The 21,617-nt window shown below is 43.9% G+C and overlaps 1 protein-coding gene across 1 annotated transcript in view; it reads right to left on the bottom strand.

The window, feature by feature from the left end:
- The window catches only part of DPP6 (dipeptidyl peptidase like 6), a 1,008,238-nt gene that overhangs the window by 131,098 nt on the left and 855,523 nt on the right, over nt 1–21,617 (bottom strand). The window contains exons 9-10 of the mRNA XM_064275114.1: nt 6,772–6,926; nt 4,405–4,502 (exon numbers count right to left, since the gene is read on the bottom strand). Coding sequence (XP_064131184.1) covers nt 4,405–4,502; nt 6,772–6,926 — 253 coding nt within the window. The remainder of the gene's footprint in view (nt 1–4,404; nt 4,503–6,771; nt 6,927–21,617) is intronic.

Below are 21,617 nucleotides of genomic sequence, written 5' to 3'. Positions count from 1 at the left end.
TGCTGGATGGAGTGGGCTGCAGTTTTTAAATATTAGGAAGTCCTCAAGGAAACAATATATTTGCTCATGACTGAAAGGAGGTGAGGGAGTTACCCTGAGAGTGTGTGGGAGAGAGCTTTTCTGGCAGAGGACAATCTGCACAAAGATCCTGAGAAGGGGTGAGCCCGGCAAAGATCACAAGAGGGGGCAGGGAGTGGTGGGGAAGGAGGTGCGAGGTAGTAGTGGCAGATCATTTAGGGCTTTCTAGGCCACTGCAGGAAACTCTGTTCGTGTAGTAGTTAAGTGCTATGGCTGCTAAACAAAGCGTCTGCAGTTCAAATCCACCATGCGTTCCTTCAAAACTATGTCTCAGTTCTACTCTGTCCTATAGGGTCGCTATGAGTTGGAATTGACTCGACGGCACTGGGTTTGGTTTTTGGTTTGGTTAGGCCACTGTAAGAGCCTTAAGAAACCACAAGGAGGCTCTGAGCAGAGGAGTCCCATGACCTGACATATTTTAAGAGGAGTACTTGGGTAGATATGTGGGAATAGATTGACAAGAGGGGAAGCAGGAGACCACTTATGGGAAACCTGACTGCTGTAGTCTCGGTGAGAGGGATGGTGGGCCTGACTGAGGAGACAGTGATAGAGAAGGTGAGGTGCAATCAGATTCTGGGTATCACTGAAGGAAGGTCCCACAGAAGGGAAAGACGGAGGTTACAGATGGCCTGAGCAGTGGAGAGGAGGACGGTTTTGGAGGGAGATCAGGGACTTTTATGGTATTGAGTTTAAGATGCCTTTTAGACATTGTAAGAAAACTTATCTGAAACTTTAAGTAGGCAAATAAGATTACTGGGTGTTCTTCCAGTGCAGTGCTAGGTTCGATTCTTTATTAACTGGGCAATTTTCAACTCTGTAGAGGTAGACCTGTCTTACAGATTTTTGTCTGGTGGAGCAGATAACCCCAAGGTTACAGTTTATGGCCCTGTTGGACCTGTAACCTGGAAAACTTATCCTTAATTTCCTTGTTAAACTGTCTATATACAACCAACCTCTCAAATGATTTGGGGGCTGGTTTTAACACCTCACTGTTTCCCTTTAATTAATGAGGTAAATAAAATACTTGACACATGCTTATTTTTTTTTACCTGAAAATTGACTTTTACCTTTTTTAAAAATTATGTTTTAATAACCCCCAAGTGGAAATGTTGGTAGGCAGTGACATATGTGGGTGTGAAGTTCAGAGGTCAGGTCTGGGCTGAGAGAAATCTGGGAGTTGTCACCATACGGAGGCATTTACAAACAGGAGGCAGGAGGACCACCATGAGCCAGTTCTGTTCTCTGCACATTATCTTGTTACAGATTGAATTGTGGCCCCGTAAAATGTGTATCAAGTTGGATAGGCCATAATTCCCAGTATTGTGTGGTTATCCACCATTTTGTGATCTGATGTTATTATCCTACATATTGTAAATCCTAACCTCTATTAATTGAGCCCTAGTGGCTCAGTGGTTAAGAGCTATCGCTGCTAACCAGAGGTCAGCAGTTCGAATCCACCAGCCACTCCTTGGAAACCCTATGGGGCTGGTCTACTCTGTCCTATAGGGTTCCTTATGAGTCAAAATCCACTCAGAGTCAACAGTTTTTTTTTTTAATGATGTTAATGAGGCAGGATTAGAGGTAGTTATGTTAATCAAGCAGGACTCAATCTATAGGATTAGGTTGTATCTTCAGTCAGCCTCTTTTGAGATATAAAAAAGAGAAGCAAGCAGAGAGAAAGAGAGGGACCTCATACCACCAAGTAAGAGCCACCAGGAGCAGAGCACGTCTTTTGGACTAGGGGTCCCTGTGCTGAGAAGCTCTTAGACTAGGGGAAGATTGATGACAAGGACCCTCCTCTAGATCTGACAGAGAAAAGACTTCCCCTGGAGCCAGCACCCTGAATTAGGACTTGCAGCTGTCTAAACTGTAAGAGAATAAATTTCTGTTTGTTAAAGCCATCCACTTATGGTATTTCTGTTAGAGCAGCACTAGATAACTAAGACACTTGTTTAATCTCGATAACCACCTGCAAAAGTAAGCTCTTTCATTATTAACATTTATCTCCATTTTACAGATGAGGAAACTGAGGCAGGAGAGATTGAGTAACTTGTCCAAGGCCACAGAACTAGGATTTGAACCCCAGCAGTTTACTAGAAAGCCTTCACTCTAAACCAGTGGTCCTCAAGCTGGGTACATTTGGCAATGGCCGGAGGCACTTTTGGTTGTCATATCTGGTTGGGGGGTATATAGTAGCTAGAGGCCAGGGATGCTGTTAGGAATCCTAGAATGCACAGGAAAGCCCCAACCCCCCCAGCAAAGAATTACCCCATCCAAAATGTCAACAGTGCTGAGGCTGAGAAAGCCTGTTCTAGACCATATTATACTGACCTTTCAGCCATGCTCAAGGACTCCTGTCTGCTCCACCCTTCTTCATGCACTTACCACACTCCAATTAGTTACGGGCTTGTAATAATCTGTTTAAGGTCTACTTTGCCTCTAAATCATAAGCTTCATGTGGGTGGGGTCCTGCTTTGTTTACCACTCAATTTTCAGAGCCTAGTCGAGTGGCTGGCAAATACTAAGTGCTCAGTAAATACCTCCTCAGGTTTATTATATAATTTGTGTGACAGAGGAGGAGTTTGAAAGGTGTGGCATATACATACTGCAGATTTCTATTGCATAGAGAAAGCATTTACACAAGTTATGCTTTGGAAATTAGAGCAAGCTAAAACCCTGAAGCCCAGCATCCACACTGCAAGTCCTGACTGAGGCTAATTTTTCATTGCCCTTGGAGCTAATCAAGCCTGAGGAAACAGCCTCACCAAATTGACTAAACGAGATTTTCAATTAACTCTAACAGATGGCTTAAATTTTCCAGGTGACTTTCCATATTAACTCAGTGAGTTCTACTGGAGCAGGCCCCCAGAGGCTTGGCAGGGATGGGGGCTTGAAAGGAAAACAATGAGGTATATTATCTTCAGGAGATATGTCAAAGCAATAATCTTAAATTTTTTTCTCTCCCAGCAAAATATTATCAGCCAAATCAATTCAACTCCCCTGGCCAATGCCCACTGAGGGCTGGCTCCCCAAGGGTGAACTGTCAAGAGTCACATCCTGGGACAGCTCTGAGGACCGGGTTCATTAACCCTCTGGAGAGAATTTGGCCCTCTGGACAAGAGGGAGGAGACCAGTCATGGGCAACAAGAGAGAGGTAGCAGCAAATCCTTTGTAACTGTGATTCTGTGCTTTGGCTGTCGGCCTGAGGACCTTACAGTGTTTTAAGTTTCATTGAAGGAAAGGTTTGAAAATACCTCAGTAGAATTCTGCCGAGGCCACAGGTTGCCAAAAAAAAAAAAAAATATGCTTCTGAGCAGATGGTCTAGATGTGGGCATTTGGGCCTTGCCATTGCAGGAAAAGAGGAAAAGACCTCACCATCTAGAGATGACAACAAGCTACCAAGTAGCCAAGACTGAGCCCTGAGCAGGCTTATGAAGGGGCAAGAGTGGTTGGGTCACAGCTCCAGCCCTCCTGGACTCTGCCAGACCCCCTGGACTCGGCCAGAGTTCTGTAACAGAATGTAAAGACCCGGGCTAGAGGTATGGCAACTTTTGGATTGGGTATTTGCTGAGCCTCAGAATAAATCACTCTTGGCTTGAATAATTCCATTTATGGAATTACAGGAATCTATAATTGAGTGGATCCTGGTGCCATTACAATTTCTGTCTCTTGGTTGAGTGTCCCATCAACATTCTCAACAAAGGCCGGTTTAGTGATGACATAACTGAGCTGTGAAAGTATTCAGACCACTTCACTTACAGAGATCTTACACAGTTTTTTTTTTTTATTAAAAAACAAATGTCAACCCCCAAAAACATTAATAATAAGAGGACCATTACCTTTGTCAATATATTCCACCAACTACATACACGGTTACCTTACCACTAGGACACTTGGCCTTATTAGAACAGGATTCACCACTAAGTTCCCATAGCTGACAAGTTACTGTAGCTCTGAAAATGGGGCACCATTTATGGAGAGTCTCCTTACACGGACTGCCTTGGAAAGAATGTTCTCCAACATCTACTGTGTGTAAGGCAGTATGTCTCCTACTAGGGACACACAGTTGGATGAGATATGGTCCCTTCCCAGAGGAGCCCAGTCTTCTGGGGAAGATCATCTATCCCCGATGTAAGTAAAAAATAGCAGTACTTACTCAGTGATATTTTCATAGAAAACTGGATCATAAAGAAGTAAAGAAAACTTTTAAAAATATACCTTTTTTGGATGTTTAGTAATTAAATAAATATAAGACTGAAAAGACCACGTCAATGAACATAAATTATGCATATATATATTAACATAATACAGGAAAGGAAGCAAACCTCATTCTTGGATCGTCCGGTGGCATCATTTCCAGGTCATGGGTAGGTCCATTTAAACCAATTACATGTAATGAAATACTGGGGTTTTCACATCCAGCCTGGGGAGTTAAGGGGAACGGAAACATGAATAAGCAAACCTTATCGGTGCTTGAGCTCTGCAAAGTCTTTCCCCGGCAAATTCACAAGCAGAACTCCAGCTGCCCTGAGGCTCAATATCAAGAGGCAAAATGTATGCTGAGAAAATATAATTACTGCTTAGAGTTTCAAAATGGACAAAGAGATAACTGGGTCAATCTCTTTTCTTCCTCAGGCTTCCCACTTACTTCCCATCCCATTCAACTCCCCCATACCCCCAGGTTAACAAGTACTACTCCACTTGCTTGATCACCATGGGAGGGGGAAAAGAAAACTAGACCAGGACTAGAAAGGAAAAACTGGACACAGTGCCAGGAAGAAGAGAGCTAGAGGGTGAACCATTTGTGAAGAATATTAAAAATGGAGGTCAGGGCTCAGTGGTAGGGAAAATTAAATTAAAGGGGCTTCTTTCCTGGTCGTCTCTGCTTCTACCCCAGGGTCCCTCTCTCCAGGGAACAAATACCAACCTGGAAGCGGGTATGGAAAGGTGCAGGATTTCCTGGAGAAGAGGACTGCTAGGTCTAGCCTGACACCCTCACCTCCCATGAACACAAGGAATGGCAGGAGAATAGGGGGTCTAACTGCAGAAGGAGTTGCTCAGGTTTTAAAAGGAGGTCAGCTCCACAGCAGGGCAGACGGCAGTTGGGTTCACCAGCTCGTGACTCTCATTTGGGAGTGGGTAGGTCTGGGCAAAGAGGGTCAGAATTCTGTTGGCCAGAATATGTTGACTTTCTGTTGAAACATGAACTGGCAAATGTTGAGCAATCTGAAGTGTTGTGAGTTTGCACTTTTGAGCATCTGTCCCTGAGTTCATTGTACCATCAAGGGGGACCCACTTTTCTGGATGTCACATTCATCACTCCTATGTCGGGGGGCTTCCATAAAAGGGACCACCTTTAAAATCATTCCATCTCTAGGGGGTCAGAGGAAGATGAGGCAGGCACTAGTGGTGTGTGCGTGTGCATGCGTGTGTGTGTGTTTGGAAGAGGACAGAATAATTCTGCATCATTCCAATACACTGTTCTCTACTTCCAACTAAAACCCTGGACTCTCCACATAATACACAGTAAGTCCAATTAAGGTTAGTGGGAGGAGGAATGAAAGAACTCTGTCAAAAGGCAAATGTATGTTGTGTGCTGATGTCTAGATGCTCTCAGAATATAAAACCGGCAGAGACAAGGCTGTGGCCTCAGGGAAATGATGCTCCTCCATCCTGGACCCCCTTGGGTGTGGGCAAGGAGTCTGTATTAGGGTGTGCTTCCTGTTTCTGGCTTGTGCCTCTGGTGGCCTCTGTGGCCTCACTTATATACTATTGGTCCTCTCACACACACTATACACATGCTTAAGGAGGATTTATGGTGTACGGGGCATATGATATTAGGTTTCAGAGATCTCTGACGGGCCATGATGCTCACTGACAGAGGCTGGAGGACTTCTTCAGATGCAGCAAGAAAGGGAGCTCAGCCCCATTACAAGGTGGGGCCCCAGTGACCATGGATAGTCTAGAGAAGTGAGGGGTAGCCAGGACTGTTGTCCATGTGTGTCCCTAGGAGCCGCATCTACGCTCAGGGGACATCAACCTCTCTTGTCTGCCGAGTGGGCTGCAGAGGGTTTACCATCAGGCCCTCCCCTTACCCTGAGATTCTGTAATTTGGTAACAGAGGAAAGTTTGGATGTTTCTCCTCCTCCCCCTACTGCCCTCCACCTTTCTTCCCTCCCCTCCTCCCAGGCCGCCCTGCACCCTTGCTGTTCTACTGGCTCTTTGTGCCAACATCTTGGTCTGGGGAAAAAATTAGAGAACAAATGGGGCAGAGCATGACCAAGGACAAAACAGCCAAGCCCAGACCCAGGAGACTAGGGGTGGAGAGGGGTCCATCTGACCTCACAGAACCCAAATTCTGAAACTGGACTGGGGCAGGGTGAGTTTTTGTCACCATGGAATCACAAGTTCAGACAATGTGTTTATTTTGGTTCCAATTATGCTTAGACAAATAGATTAACAGTAGTTCAATTATTTATTTATTTTTAAACATAAACCCACCAACAAATTCAACTTAACAAAGATGGGAATTTAATGCAATGTAATGAGATATAATTAATCTTTTCTCTGTTTTCTGTGTTGCTCATAAACACAGCTGATTATCAGGTCTGAGTCAGCGGGAACAAGGGGAGCCTGATGAATAATGCAAAGAAGTTGTTCTGGAAAAAGAAAGGGCAATTTCATACTCGTACCTTGGGATAGTGGTAGGGCTTCACTGTGGGGTAGACGGAGCCAGTGTAGGTCGCCAGCTCCATGAGGGGGACACGGGAGTCGTTGATGGTGGCGTAGGCGAGCCTGGTGCCATCGGGAGACCACCAGTGTGCGATATGCGTCTTTAGGATCTCCTCTAAGGGCAAACAAAGTAAAGAAATGTGAACAGGCAACAAATGGAGTGGAAACTGGTACTGTACAGGCATGAGTGTGAGCTGGCCAGGAAACAAATGTATCTCTGTGGGGATACTTATCTCCTTCAACCTTCCAGTAGTTCCCACTGTGTCCTGTATCATGCCTTCACCTCATGGGGGCTCAAGAGAGGTCTGAGGATGGTGAACAAATTCCAGGACAGTAAAACTCAATGATTCAAAACCCAACTGAACAAGTAGTAACTAGCTGGAAACAATTTTTTACACAAATTTTAGTAGTATGAGCCCACCAAGTACTTTCTGAACTGAACTGTTATTTCATTGTTATGGATTATGACTTTCACATGATTTGAAAAATGGAGCTAGGGATCAACTTACGCTGACAGGGCACATAAAACCAGAATGAAGTGAGAAAAAGAAGCTTGTGTCAAAGGTTTCATCCCAGCACGTAGGTGTGCAGGGACTCAAGGACACACACTGAGCATCCTCATCCACAGCTGTGTGCAAGGACAGTGTGTGCAAAGACCCATCACGAGCCTCACCGGATGGGTGCAATATCAGTGCGGGAGAAAAACTACAAAGACCCACCTAGAAAAGGACTGAGGTAAAAACAGGATTTTCTTAGTCCTCAACCAGAAAAACGAATCACTCTGCATTCCTATCCCACAAGTGCCTTGACTAACTAGAATTGGAACTACAAATGAGTTTTGTAGGATATTATATCTATTCCAGAAAGAACAATAGTGCTCTGTTTTTTAACATGTCAAGAGAAGGCACTTCCCAATTGTAACAAGTAGTCAGAGTGTTAGGAATTAGAAGATCCATTTAGTGGTAAATAACTCCGAGGTCAAGGAATTCTTTCTTGTACATGGCCTGTATGTAGCGTAAGCTAATTCCCACTAGACTTGTTTTTAAAATAATGATCATTATCATTACATAATACCAGTTCTATTCAGCTAGTAATTATTATGTGTATACCATAACCTGTTCCATGTGTCTATAGTGATAGAAAAGCACCTAAGAAACCTAAAACCATGTTGAGAAATAAAAAATGAGTGCAGACAATACAACAGGAGAACAAGAAACCAGTAACCAGTTGCTGTCAAGTTGATTTCAGACTCATAGCGACCCCATGTGTGCAAAGTAGAACTGTGCTCCACAGGTTTTTTTTCTCAGTTCATTTTTTTTCAAAATTTTATTTATTTTGTTGCTATTGTTGAGAATATACACAGCAAAACATACACCAATTCAACAGTTTCTACATGTACAATTTAGTGACTGATTACATTCTTCAAGTTGTGCAGCCATTCTTACCCTCCTTTTGTGAGTTGTCCCTCCCTCATTAACATAAACTCACTGACCCCTAAGGCTCTTATCTAACCTTTTGAGTTGCTGGTGTCAATTGGATCCCATACAGACAGTTCTTAAAAGTCTAATGCTCAAAGCGGACCTTTTTTACTAGTTAGGTTAAACTATTTGGTTTTAAGGTGACTTCAGGGGATATTTTTGGTTTAAGGTTTAAAGATTATCTCAGGGCAATAGTTTTAGAGTTTCAGTCAGCCTCCATGGCTCCAGAAAGTCTAGAGTCCATGAGGATCTGAAATTCTGTTATATATTTCCCCCCTTTTTTTTTTTGATCAGGATTCTTCTATAGAATCTTTGATCAAAATGTTCAGTAATGGCTACTGGACACCCTCTAGTTCTTCTAGTCTCATGGCAAAGGAGGCAGTTGTTGATGGAGGCAATCAGTGAAACATTCTATATCCTCCTCCTATTCTTGACTCTCCTTCTTCCTCTGTTGCTCCAAGTGAATAGAGAACAATTGTTGTGCCTTAGATGTCTGCTTGCAAGCTTTTAAGACCCCAGGCACTATACAATGAACTAGAAGGTAGAACAGAAGCACTGAACATGTTATTAGGCCAAGTAACTGGACCCTCTACCTCCAAATCAAGGAACCAAATCCCGTGAGGTGTTTGGTTGTACATAAACAGCCTTAGCAGCTACTCTTTTTTTGTTGTTGTAAATATACCATACAGCTTTTTCCAGTTCAACTTTTTTACAGGTGTACAGTCTATTGACAGCAATTACACTCATTGGCTGTGCAACCCTACCCTTAATCAATGGAGTTTTTCCATCACTGTTAACCCCCCTTACCCCTCCCTCCCACCCTGGTAACCATTAATAAACTCTGTTCTCTATACATTTGCTTGTCTTTTTTGTATAAGTGAGGTCATACAATATTTGTCCTTTTGTGATTGGCTAATTTCACTCAGCATAATGTCTTCGAGCTTCATCCATACTATAGCCTGTACCAAGATTTCCCTTTTCCTCCTGGCTGAGTAGTACCCCACTGTACGGATGCACCACATTTTGTTTGCCCATTCATCCACTGATGGCTAATGTGAACAGTGCTGCAGTGAACTTCGGTTTACAAGTATGTTTGAGTCTCTGCTTTTACATCTTTTGAATACATACTTAGGAGTGGATTGCTGGGGTCCCAGAGGGTTTTCAATAGCTGATTTTTCAGAAGTAGGCCAACAGAACTTTCTTCTGAGGTACCTCTGGATAGACTCGAACCTCCAACCTTTTGATTAGCAGCCAAGTGTGTTAACCATTTACAGTACCCAGGGACTCCAGGAGAACAGCATGTATTGGAATATAGCCAAGGGACAACTGCCAACAGGAGGAAAAGGCCACAGGAAGGGAGAGAATCAGGACAAGACACAATGGGAGCTGGAGCTCCTCAGGATGGCAAGGGCAGTACTGCCAGGGTGGAGGGCTGGGTGCAGTGCTGCCAGCCAGCCCAGCGTGTTCCCAGGTGTACATTAGGTTAGGTGGCTGGGAGATTAAAGATTTGTCACAAAGGAGGGCTCCAAGGGTCATGTCCGTGGTGGTACTGGTACCGCCAGCTATAGATGCATTTCACAGCCAAGATTGGAGGACTGGAGTTGGGTGACAGCGATGAAACCTGCACACACTGCCCATGGTTCCTCATGGTGGTGGGTGTGTGTGCCAGACCCAAGTCTGGGGGCCTGACTGCCCACCCCCCCCCCCGCCCCAGGATAGCTAGCATTACTGACTTCCTTTTATTACTGGGAGGAAACCAAGATGTCTTGTAGTAGCACTGGCATGAGCTAGAAAATTTAAGTGTTGTTCTCCTTTTAAAGAATTCTTACCTGTCCTTCAACAAACTTTCCTCAAGCATTGCCAGTAGTCTGCCTAGACTTGCTTGATGCCATTGAATGGACTCTGACTCATGGTGACTGTGTTTGTGTAGAGCAGAACTGCTCTGTAGGGTTGTCAAGGCTGTGACATTTTGGAAGCAGATCATCAGGCGTGTCTTTGAGGTGCCTCTGGGTGGGTTTGAACTGCCAACCTTTGTACTAGAATGCAATGAATGGTTTGTGGCTCTGATTCCATCACTGGACAACACAGCCTCACTACCACAAAGCCAGAGGTGTATCTGACTTTACATCACCCAGAGGTATCCCAGTTTGGCACCTAGTAGCTAAAAAAAAAAAAAAACTCAGTGAAAAATGAATGGCTGAGCCCTGGAGTCCTGGTTCTTGCCCCAGTTCAGCTGCTATCTCTTTCAGAAGTTCTGAATGAGTCCTTCTCCTGTGTGATCCCCAGGCATTCCCAGCTGTAAAAGAGGAATGAGGAGCTGCTCTCTCACATCTCCTGCCCTCTAACGTCCTGCAATGTGGGATCCTCTGAAACTACGCGGACACTTTCCAGAGCCGACAAAAACTCACAAGGTCTGCTGAGGTAAGCAAGGAGAAAAAAAGGAGTGAAGGCCAGAATTTCAAGGGTTTGTAATTTTCCAGTGTCTTCTGCAGCCAGGAAAGTGACTTTCAGGTGCAAGTTTTGGAATGAGGTGATTTGAAAATGACTTTACACAGTATCGCCTGATTGGTCTGGTGTGTGTGCATGGAGTGGTGAGTAATAGAGACTTTGGCAGATGGTCTGCTGGAAAAAATTGGCACTATTTGCAATGCAATTTGCAGGTGATTCTGCTAAATCACTGCCCTGCAGGCTGGGAAGGAAGGGAAGGAGAGCGGGCTGAGAGCACTGTGAGTGAGCCGAATTCAAGGAACGGAGTGGGGAGAACAAAGCAAACCAACATCAGGAGAGATGAGGTCTGCAGCCATTTCACAGGACTATAACCCAGAGCCAACTCAGAAAGATCCAAAGGAGAAAAATGGTTGGCTGTAACAAAGGCTTTGTAAATGAACACACATTTGACCAAAAAGAAAGAAAAGAAAAAATTCTGCAAAGACAATGCATCTATTTCTTCTCTTTGAACTCAAGGAAATCTCCTGAAACCAGAGAGGTGACAAATCGGTGCCCTTGTGCAGAGTCACACCACCTCCATTCTTGGGGCTGCTTCAGCCCTGCCCTGCTCCAGTCAGTATGCTTGGTGAGAGGTCCCCAGGCATGTGTCCTGCCCTCACATGTCTCATTTTTAGACTCACTTGCTCTAAAGGAAATACTACGTGTTTAGGATTGAATTGTGTCCCCCCCCTCCGCCCCCACCAAAAAGACACAGTGAAGTCCTAACCCCTGTACCTGTGAATATGACCTTGTTTGGGGATATAGGGTTTTTCTTTGCTGATATTATCAGTTACATTAACGAGGACACATTAGAGGAGGGTGGGTCCTAATCCCTTCTGGGTGGTGCTCTATAAAAGGGGAGAACAGATACATAAAGAGAAACACACAAAGAGCCATGTGAGATCCGTCTACAAGCCAAGGAACTTCAAGAAACTCCTGAGGCTTGCCAGAGCTTAAAGAGATAAGGACAGAGCTTCCTCTAGAATGAATAGAGAGAGCATGGCCCTGCTGATGCCCTGAATTTATACTTCTGGCCTCCAGAACTGTGAGACAATAAACTCCTATCCTCTAAGGCCACCCATTTTGTGCTATTTTGTTATGGCAGCACTAGGAGACTAAGACCTACTGCTTCAGTCTGACCCACTGAGGGCTGGGTGGGTCACACATGTCACACAGGGAGGGATATGAGAGAGAGACAATATGGAAATACGGGGTGACAGCTGAGGCTAGGCCTGAAGCTGGCCTGAGAATAATGTACTTCTGTTAATTTAGCCAGCTAATGCCAGAATATTTCCATCAAGCTCAAGTCACTGTTTGCAGAATTTGGATGCAGAAAAAGAATCACTCCAAATTATAAAACATAATAGTTGCAAGGGAACTGAGAGGTCACGCACTCCAGGGAGGACAAGTCTCTGGGATGTGTGTTGGCAAACCTTAACCAAACCCAGACGCGTTGCCATTGAGTTGATTGAGACTCATAGCAACCCTGTAGGACAGAGTAGAACTGCCTCATAGGGTTTCAAAGGCTGTAATCTTTACAGAAGCAGACTGCCACATCTTTTTCCTACAGAGCTGCTGGTGGGTTTGAACCACAAACCTTTCTGTTCGCAGGTGGGTGCTTAACAACTGCTCCACCAGGGTTCCTTTGGCAAACCTTGGTTCCTGTCAATTCTACCCCTCAGCAAAATGATGGGTGATGAAAAAGAAATTCTGCCATGACAAAAGCCCAGGCCGTATAAAACTAGGGTAGCTTTAGTTTATTTTCCCTAAATGTCCTCTAACACGTTGTTCCTTAGTGATTTATCTTTCTGTATGTTAGCTGCTCATTAAAGAGATAATTAAGTATAGAAAACTAACGGGGAAGAAGGACCAGGCAGATGAAATCTTGACATTTTAGCATTAATTACAAATGTCCCTATTCTGCAAACATTTTCTCCAGGATCCTCAGCTTAATGAGGGAGTGTGCTTAAATGCCATGTTCAAGATGTCGTTTGGAAACCAAGTTTCATTGACTAAATTAATTGCATGAACCCTTGCCTTGGAACAAAATGAGTAACTTGCCTTTTTAAGCAAGTACAACTAACTTGTGAAAACTGGAGGCCATATCTTTTCTTCACCTTCTCCGCCCCGTTGGGGGACGATTTTAGAATCCAAAAAGAAAGATATGTTGGGACATGCACTAGTCAAGGACTGCCTCTCTCAAAAAAGGTGGGAAAACTCAGCCAAGCTTAAGCTCACAGTAAGATCTAGGCTGTTTTTGTTTCTTGTCACTGTATTGTAAAAGTCATTATCTCACCATAATTCAGAAACATATTTGAAATTTTAACTTATTTACACCAAACAGTGTTAAAGACATAACCAGTAGGACAAAACCCCTCCGGCTCAAGGTGATAAAGGCCATTCCAACCAAGATGAGAAGTTTTCACATTTTCTAGATTGTTTTGCAGGTGCAGAATACGAGGGGGCCACCAATGTGATTCCATAAATATTTGTCCTGTGTTGCTTAGGGTGGTTCTCATGGGAGCATATCATAATCCTGTGTGGAGGTATGTATGTTTTTGATATGGGTGCTGGGACCCCACTCCAGACAGAAGAATGAGTATTTATTGGGAGCAGGGATAGGGTATAGGCCTCTTTGTTGTAAGGCTTTACAGACAGCTTTGGTGTATATTCTGGTTAAGAATGACAAGTAGAAAACTTCTCAAATAGAGAAACTGTATTTGATTAAATCAGCATTGTATTTTGGAAACTGTCTGCATATGGCCTTATCAGCATATATAAAATATGCTTCTGAATTATTTTTTGGGAGTATACCTTCTGAACAGAGGAACAAGAGGTTCCCTTTAAAGGTCTTTATGACTATGTGGGTTGTAAAAAGAGATCCACATCCCAAGGGCACAGACTCCAGCCTGAGTTAGGGGCTCAGAGGAGTCAGCAGACTTCTGTCCTAAACTCAGTGGTACCTAATTTCTAAGCGAGACCTGACCAGGATGGATTCTATACTACTGGACCAGCCTTAGCCCTAACAGGCCTGGAATTAATCCCTTACCCTTACACACACACACACACACACACACACACACACACACACACCTGGCGTTGAGTTTACTGGGCTGAGTCCTGTATGCCCCTGGCACTGCCATCTCCTGCCCCCAGTGGGCTGATCTAGTTGGCATGCCTGGGCTTCCAGTGTGGTTTTTCGATCCAATATGCCAGGTACTTGTTGTGACTAGAACCTTCCCCTGAACCCTAGTCAGATGGTCTGGGGCCCTGATGCTTCTCCCTGCTTGCGGCTGGGAGAAGGGGTGTACGTGTGTTTGTATTGCTCCCAGACCTGGGCTAGAAGCAATGCCTGCCCAGAGTCATGACGGTTCTGCCCTCTAAGCTTTAGCTCCTGCCAGTGTTTGAACTATCATGTTTCTGTAACATAAGTTGGATGTAAAGATACATATTTTATTGTTTAACAAATACCCATAGAGTACTTAGTGCCAGAGACTATTTCAAGTACTTTACACACAATAACTCATTTAATCCCGATGATCTTCATATTATTAGATACACCGTACTTCCTTAGATTTAACTACCTATAATCACAAGTCTGAGTCTGACTTATCCTCTGGACACAGCATCTTTAATACTGGGCTCTTCCTACATAGTCAGCCTACAACCAGGATAGTTACTCAGCAATAACAAAATGACAGAATTGTGTTGTGGTCATCATTGTAATTACCATTAACTGAGCACCACAGTGTGCCAGGCTTGGTGCTAAGAACTGCACAGACATTCTCTCATTGACTTCTTATGTATCTCCAGTCCTCCTGTCCCTGGATGCCTGTATTGGTGTATGTGACTGAGGTCCCACCTGTGTCTCCCCTATGTCTGCGCACAATTTGGCAGGTGAAACCTCTAGCCTTCCTCCCCTCCCATGTCACTTAGGGTGGTTCTCAGGGGAGCATGTCATAATCCTGTATGTAGGTACATGTGTTCTTGACACAGATGCCAGGGCCCCACTCCAGACAGGAGAATCAGTAATCAACATAATAAGTGCCTAGGACTCAACAAAATAAATGTTATACCTAAGAGCTGCAGTTTGGATTGGTGTCTGATAATTGATATCACATCTTTCATTTCTACACCTCTCAAGTATTTCCTACATCTTTGATACTCATAAAACCTATTATTAGTCCCATTTTACAATTGAGAAATTGGAGATTCAGAGAAATTATCCTTACTGAACAGAGACTGAGCACTCACTATGTGCAAGAGCCTGCGCTATCACATGGTAGAGACAGAGTTTAAAAATTTATAGTATGGTAAACAAAATATGAGCAACCATTTACAACCCTAGTACGAGCTACCATTTTGGAAACCATACAGTACTGTAGGGATAAGAAGACAGAAAAATCCCTTGCTTTCGGGAGAACATTAGAGAAGGTTCTAATGGGGAGATAAAATGGCAGTGCCAGCTAATCATCCCCCATTAGCCATATTTCCTTCTTCTTTTAGTAAAGGAAGCCATGAATCCTAGTGCAGCACAGGGTCCTCCAGGATAAAGAGCACATGTCCCACACTATCTTGAAGCGAGGAGTGGCATGTGATCAAGTCCCACCTGATAGGCCCTGGGTGAAGGTGAGGAGTACAAGGTCCAGGGTCTGCCTTAAGGGGAAAGAGTATGCCCATCTCTGCCCTCCTCTCCTTTTCATGCTGCCTGGAGCACAGACTCCACTGGCCATGCAGGTGCTGGCAACACCTAGCAAAGGTAGATGCTGAGGAGCCACCAGCTGTCCTGGATGACTCATGCTTACATTGCTGTCTGAGGACGGGATAATTCTAGGGCTTTGAACCAGTCCGGCCCAGTTCAATCTCCTGTTGAGAACCTGAATTTCCAACCCAGATATACTGAATCAGAATCTACATTTTAACAATATTGAGGATCTTGTTAAAATGTCGATCCTGATTCAGTATATCTGGGGTGGAAATGCAAGTTCTCAGCAGGATGTTGAACCAGAATTAACTGGTTTAAAGTCCTGTATAATTCTATCCTCTTTAAGCTACTGTCACAGGGGAAGTACACACAACAAAGAACAACAAATCGGTGGCTTAAACAAGATACACCTGTCTATCTTTTTCAGCTAATGGTCTGGCAGAGGCTAATACGGAGAGAGCACTCTGTATGGGATAGATCGATATAAGTGCTGTGCACATAGTGACTTTAAATGCACTCGCTATAATGTATCCCCATGTATGCAGTAGGGCTCCCATGACAGTCTCCCAGCTCTGACACTCTTCTCACCAGCCTGTGCCTCAAGGTAGGTATAGCTTGTTGGTTCTTGTGCCCCAATTGTGTACCAATTCTCTACCTAAAAGACCCAGGCCCTGACGGTGCTCTCTGGCCCTAATCTCTTCGGTGAGTTACACTATCCACCCACTGCTCTCACAGCTTCCTGCTCTAGCCAACAGCCTCCATCCACATCAGGTCTTCTCTCTTCAGTGTTCCATCTCTTCGGTAGTCAGTGGCTCCTGACCTTGCTGAGGCTCACAATCATCGTGATGCTTTTTGTTTGTTTAATGCCCAAGTTTCAATTCAGATCTAGTGAATCAGAACCAGAATCTCTTGGGATGTGGATGCAAGGCTAGTCAAGATGAAGAATTCTCCTTCTCTTGCTTTTAAATTGCCTGCCATGCTCACATTTTAGCTACTTCCCATGTATTCGATGCCTCATTTCACCCTTAGGGGTAGGCTAGCTACATGTGAACTTCCTGTTGCCTGGATTTTCAATCTGGAACTTAACATTCAAGGAACAGCTCATATTTTCTTAGAGACAGAATTTAAAGTAATAGGTTTCCTTCAAAACCAGAAAATAAAATGTTCCTGAATTTATAATTGCTGCAGAGATGGCTAGACTATTGCTTAAAGCAGTAGGATCACAGAAGGACTTCTCTATCCAGGAATCCTAAATCCCCAGGTCTAATGGGCTCAACCAAATAAGTTTTTGTTTTGTTTGTCCTTACCGAGTTGGCGGAGCGTAGAGGCCCTAGAGAAAGTAGGTCTGTGAGCTACAACACTACACCAAAGCTGTGAATCTAATGACCTAGTACTACTTTGGGGAAGGTCTCGAAGTACATAGCTGCTTCAGGCAGACAAAGAACATCAGAAGCATCTTCCAAACCTGATCCCATAGATACTTCTTGACATTATTTTGGGTTATTAACATCCTTCTTTTGAGAAGTCATTTATACCTTAGCATGAATCTAAACTTTGGTGTAAATTACTCTGGGGTCCCTGGATGGTGTAAATGGTTAAGCATGAGGCTGCTAACTGAAAGGTTGAAGGTTTGAATCCATCCAAGAGGTGCTTCAGAAGAAAGGCTGGGTGATCTACTTCCTTAAAATCTGCCACTGAAACCCCTGTGGAGCACAGTTCTACTCTGACACACGGGGGGCCGCCATGAGTCAAAGTTGACTGAGCTGCAACTGGCTTTTTATAAGTTGCTCTCCTGGGGTCAACATCTTCTGAATGTGGGGGATCGTACTTTCTAGACTTGGCCCTAGCAATATTCCCGGTTCCACGTGCTCTTCCAGATTGTGACATCCTCCACTAGAAGTGGTGTCCGTTCCCTGCCCTTAAATCTGCTCAGTCCGTTGCAGTAGCCTGAGGGATGGAAGGTAGCAGAAAGTGATGCTGCATCACTCCTGAGGCTAAGTCATAAAAGGTGTTACGGCTCCCCTGGCTCTTTCTTGCCTGAGATACTCACCCTTGACCTCCCACCATGTTGTGAGGAAGCCCAGCTAAATGGAGAGACCACCTCAGGTGTGTGGCTGACATAGCCAAGGTCTTGGCTGGCAGCCAGCATCAACCCCCAGACGTGAGAGAGACTTCAAATGACTATGGCTCCAACCTTTGGGCTACCCTGGCTGATGCCGAGAGAAGAGCTACTCCTGTTGAGTCCTGTCCAATTTTCAGATAGTCACTGTTTTAAGCCATTAAATTCTGGATTACCAACTGTAGTTAAAAATAAAAAGTTTTGAATAGAAAGATGGCAAGGAGAAGAGTAGACCTAAGCCAGTGTGGTTCCTGTTCCAGTGTGATCCTCTTACTCTGGGTTTTCTCCTACACTTTCCTCTTCATATTTATTGTGGGCACTTGAGGAAGCTTCTGGAACTTATGGCCTTGGTACGTGCTATTTACCTGCCACATGCCCAAACAAGTAATAGTGTTTCAGAGATGTTCTTTTGTTTCTCATTTGTTAATTCATTCATTAGTTCATCCATCCATCCATCCATCCATGCATCTGTCCATCCATTCATCCATCCAATGGCTAAGTAAACATTCTTATAAAGCAGATGAGAACACGTGGCTATAGAGAGTGGATACAGCCTGGTTCAAACCTTACAAAAAACCAGTGGACAAGAACAGATGTTAAACAGACTCGTATTCCTGACTATGCATATTAGAACAATGCTGCAAGGTCAGAGGCTTAGTGGGTGTGGGGGAGCACAGGGGGGCACTTGCCCCCAGGTACAAGTTCAAGAGAGTGCCAGACAAGACATGGAATGACATTCTGAGGCACCAAAAATATGAAAGGTACCTGACTGAGGCGGCCAGACCAGAGGGGTAAGGCGTTTCTGCATTGCTGCTCTCAACATCTATTCATCTTGAAACGGGGGGGAGGGGGGATGCAACTTAGACATTGCCCCTGGGTGCTCATGACCATCCCTACACCTCTGTGCAAGTTTGAATTTACATTTATTTTTTTGAAGTAGGGGCCCTGGCTGGAATTGAAACACATGTGAAGAACTGTAATGGTCTTGCCAAGAGCTGGATTTGCAAAAGGCTGGGGAGGAGGAAGGGTGTGTGCACACCCTTCAGGGGAGGGGAGAGGACAGCATGGTCTCTGGTTTCTGGCACTGGCCCTGCGGCCTGAGCTCTGTGAGTCGACCAGCGTCAGCCAGTCCATTGCCACCTATCGCCACCCACCTGCTCCCTTGCGCTGGTGACAGGGACCAGCTTCCATGGGTCTACTCCTCCAAAGAAGATGATATACAGGTATTCCTTGTTTTATGGTGCTTCACCTTACTGCACTTCACAGATATTGTGTTTTTTTTTTTACAAATCGAAGGTTTGTGGCAACCCTGCACTGAGCAAGTCTATCAGTACCATTTTTCAATGGCACATGCTCACTTTGTGTCTCTGTGTCACGTCTTGGTAATACTCATAATATTTCATATTTTTCCTTATTATTATACCTGTTATGGTGATCTGTGATCTTTGATGTTACTACTGTAATTGTTTTGGGGCACCGTGAACCTCACCCATATAAGATGGTGAATTTAATCGATAAATGTGTGTGTTCTGACTGCTTCAATGACCAGCCGCTCCCCCTACCCCCTGTCTCTCTCCCTCTCCTTGGGCCTCCCTATTCCCTGAGGCATGACAATACTGAAATTAGGCCAATTAATAACTCTACAATGGCTTCTAAGTGTTCAAGTGAAAGGAAGAGTCACACATTTCTCACTTTAAATCAAGAGCCAAAATGATTAAGCTTAGTGAGGAGAGCATGTCAAAAGCCAAGACAGGCTGAAAGCTAGGCCTCTTGTACTAAACAGTTAGCCAAGCTGTGGATGCAAAGGAAAGTTCTTGAAGGAAATCAAAAGTGCTACTCCAGTGAACACAAGAATGATAAGAAAGCAAAACAGCCTTATTGCTGACATGAAGAAAGTTTTAGTGGTCTGGATAGAAGATCAAACCAGCCACAACATTCTCTTAATCCAAACCCTAATCCAGAGCAAGACCCTAACTCCCTTCATTTCTGTGAAGGCTGAGAGAGGTAAGGAAGCTGCAGAAGAAAAGTTTGAAGCTAGCAGAGGTTGGTTCATGAGGTTGAAGGAAAGAAGCCCTCTCCAAGTTATCCGGGAGATCTAGCTAAGATAATTGGTGAAGGTGGCTACATTGAACAACAGATTTTCAACATAGGCGAAACAGCCTTATATTGGAAGAAAATGCCATCTAGGACTTTCTTTCTTTTTTTTTTTTTTTTAATTGTGTTTTACATGAAGGTTTACAGAACAAATTAGTTTCTCATTAAACACTTAGTACACATATTGTTTTATGACATTGGGTAACAACTCCACAACGTGTCAACACTCTCCCTTCTCAACTTTGGGGTCCCTAATTACCAGCTTTCCTGTTCCCTCCTGCCTTCTAGGCCTTGACCCTAGATTGGTGTGCCCCTTTAGTCTTGTTTTGTTTTATGGGCTTGTCCAATCTTTGGCTGAAGGGTGAACCTCAGGAGTGACTTCATTATTGAGCTGAAAGAGTGTCTGGGGGCCATATTCTCAGGGTTTCTCCAGTCTCTGTCAGGCCAGCAAATCTGGTCTTTCTTTTTGAGTTGGGGTTTTGTTCTACATATTTCTCCAGCTCTGGCCATCTCGGACTTTCATAGCTAGAGAGGAGAAGTCAATGTCTGGCTACAAAGCTTCAAATGATACGCTGATTCTTTTGTTAGGGGCTAAGGCAGCTGGTGACTTTAAGTTGAATCCAATGTTCACTTTACCATTCTGAAAATCCTAGGGCCCTTAGGAACGCTGCTAAATCTACTCTGCCTGTCCTCTCTAAATGGAACATCAAAGCCTGGATGACAGCACATCTGTTTACAACATGGTTTACTGAATATTTTAAGCCCACTGTTGAGACTTACTGCTCAGAAAAAAAGATTTCTTTCAAAATATTACTGCTTATTGACAACGCACCTGGTTACCCAAGAGCTCTCATGGAGATGTACAAGGAGATTAGTGTTGTTTTCATACCTGCTGACACAACATCCATTCTGCAGCCCACGGATCACGGAGTAATTTTGACTTTCAAGTCTTATTTAAGAAACACACTGCCATAGTGATTCCTCTGATGGATCTGGGCAAACTAAACTGAAAACCTTCTGGGAAGTATTCACCATTCTAGATGCCATAAAGAACATTCATGATTCATGGCAGTAAGTCAAAACACCAACATTAACAGAAGTTTGGAAGAAGTTGATTCTAACCCTCAAGGATGACTTTGAGGAATTCAAGACTTCAGTGGGGAAGTCACTGCAGGTGTGGTGGAAACAGCAAGAGAACTAGAATTAAAAGTCAAGGCTGAAGATGTGACTGAATGGTTTCATGATAAAACTTTAATGGACAAGGAGTTGCTTCTTAGGGATGAGCAAAGAAACTGTTTTCCTGAGAAGGAACCTACTGGTGAAGATGCTGTGAACATCATTGAAATGACAACAAAGAATTTAGAATATCTCATAAACTTAGCTGATAAAGCAGCGGAAGGGTTTGAGAGAACTGACTCCAATTTTGAAAGAAGTTCTACTGTGGGTAAAATGCTATCAAAGAGCATCGCATGCTACAGAGAAATCTTTAGTGAAAGGAAGAGTCAATTCATGTGGCAACTTTATTGCCTTGTTTTAAGAAATTGCTACAGCCACTCTAACCTTCAGCAACCACCACCCTGGTCAGCAGCCATGAACACTGAGGCAAGACCCTCCACCAGCAAAAAGATTAAGACTCACTCAAGGCTCAGATGACCGTTAACATTTTTTTAACAATAAAGCTTTTTTTTTAGTGCTTTTCCCTCCCCACCCCTCCTCTCCCTAGTAACCACCAAAGATTGTTTTTTTCTGTGTGTAAACTTTTTCATGAGTTTTATAATAGTGGTCTCATACAGTTTTTGCTCTTTTGTGATTGCCTTATTTCACTCAGCATAATTCTCTCCAGATTCATCCATGTTGTGAGGTGTTTCTCAGATTCATCCTTGTTCTGTATCATCACGTAGTATTCCGTGGTATGTTTAGCCA

Source organism: Loxodonta africana, chromosome 22, assembly GCF_030014295.1.
Source record: "Loxodonta africana isolate mLoxAfr1 chromosome 22, mLoxAfr1.hap2, whole genome shotgun sequence".
In the NCBI taxonomy this organism is placed as follows: Eukaryota; Metazoa; Chordata; class Mammalia; order Proboscidea; family Elephantidae; genus Loxodonta; species Loxodonta africana.
This window is presented reverse-complemented; position numbering and strand designations above follow the sequence as displayed.